At 37.0% G+C, this 1764-nt stretch overlaps 1 protein-coding gene across 1 annotated transcript in view; it reads right to left on the reverse strand.

Annotated features, from left to right (window-relative positions):
* Positions 1-1764, reverse strand: part of LOC123972419 (E3 ubiquitin/ISG15 ligase TRIM25-like) — a 16759-nt gene that overhangs the window by 1662 nt on the left and 13333 nt on the right. Inside the window, exon 5 of the mRNA XM_046051922.1 lies at positions 1272-1291. Coding sequence (XP_045907878.1) covers positions 1272-1291 — 20 coding nt within the window. The remainder of the gene's footprint in view (positions 1-1271; positions 1292-1764) is intronic.

Here is a 1764-nt window from a genome sequence, read left to right on the forward strand (position 1 = left end):
GGCTCTGGAACAGCCTGCCTGAGGAAATCAGGTCGGCTGAGTCAGTGAACTCTTAAGTCCCTTCTTAAAACATACTTTTATAGGAGAGCCTTTCCCGAGCTTATTTGACTTTATTTTATCCCTTTTATTTTATTGTATTTTACTAATTTTATATTTATCTTAAACGTGTATTTTAGTATTTTCAATGTTTTCATGCTTTTATCTTGTATTGTTATTGTCTCTTGGGTATTATTATCTTTACACTTGTTAAAGCACTTTGTAACTTGTTTTTGAAAAGTGCTCTGCAAATAAAGATTATTATTATTATTATTATTATTATTACAATCTCATCTGTGTATCAACTGTTTAAAAGATCGCTGACATGCATGTGCTCAAAGTGAGCTGCTTACCAATCAGAGAGATGAACAACAGACTCCACAGCATCTTAACTATGGAGGAGAAAACAGCATCAGCAATACATAGCAACACTAAAGGCAAGTCAAATGTTCTACACAAATGACCACAGACAGGTGCACTGAAATCCGAAATAAAGGTTTCAATGTATTTTAAATTGTACAAATGTAGCTACCAACATTTAAGAGACACACTGTGTGACTCTATAACATTAGAAAAGCGAAAATGCAATTTAAGTTGTAGTAACCTCACTCACCTTTTTCTCTTTCCACAATGATTTTAATATGATGCCCTCTGCCAGACCAATATTTACATCTGTCCACTATGACTGCAACATAAGACTATATACTGTCTCTGGTCAACCCACATAATAAGTGCATCATGGCTCCAACAAATGCAAATATCTGTGCATTTCCTTCACATTTGAGATGTTATGTATAAAAAGCCAGCTTCTGGGTTAAGTAGTGTTCTTTGTAGGGTTTCTGCAAAATAAATTTGATTATCAGTTTCATCAGTTACATTTAAATAGGTGGGATACTGACGTATGATGTATTTATAACTGACACTTACTAATGGTTTGGTTAAACCACCAAAAAAGTATGTTGGAAGTCTCAAACAATCATTCATCAAATAACTAATAAATAGCTATGGTGATAAATAGCTGAACCTCAAAAGTAAGAAACGGTGTCTGACTAGTAGGGTCTATGTTTGAATCTGCTTTGCATTTAGTCCTGACTGCTTCATACCACATTTATGTAAAGCAAAACATGCAAAATGTTGCTCACAAGTGAACATTTTTTGATCAAAATGTATTGGGTTTTGTTCTCAAACAAGTATAAATATGAATATTTTCTAAATAAATCTAGAAATCAAGCTACCTCCATCCTACCTCGGAGACCTAGAAAGAAGACAGACTAAACAAACACACAAGAGGCAAAGCCCAAGCACATCAATGGCTTTTTTGGCTTTTCCCCTCTCCTTTATTGAGTTCTATCTCTTTTTTGTGCATGTAACAGGTTTGCAAAGTGAAAAAGCCCAAAGGGAGTCCCCATCTCTCACAGAAAGCTCTGAACCGCTTCACTTCCTTTACTTGTGACATCACAATGAAAACGCGTCATAAAGCTTGCCAAGAGGCTAGCGGGTCAGGCACGCCCTCAAACCAAGCTAGTCTGAGCGGAGGCCCTTTGGCTCGACTCGCCTGTGTTTGGTTTGTAGAAATGTTGGACCTGTACCTGCTTCCAGGTACTTTTTTTCGTATCACCTCACCTCCGTCGAGGTTCCAAGCGAGCTGAGGGATACTAAAATGTAACGTGAAAACACGACAGACTGCTGATTGGTCAGAGAGAATATTCACTATTCACTGCATCATCA

This window comes from Micropterus dolomieu, linkage group LG06 (assembly GCF_021292245.1).
Source record: "Micropterus dolomieu isolate WLL.071019.BEF.003 ecotype Adirondacks linkage group LG06, ASM2129224v1, whole genome shotgun sequence".
NCBI classification, from domain to species: Eukaryota; Metazoa; Chordata; class Actinopteri; order Centrarchiformes; family Centrarchidae; genus Micropterus; species Micropterus dolomieu.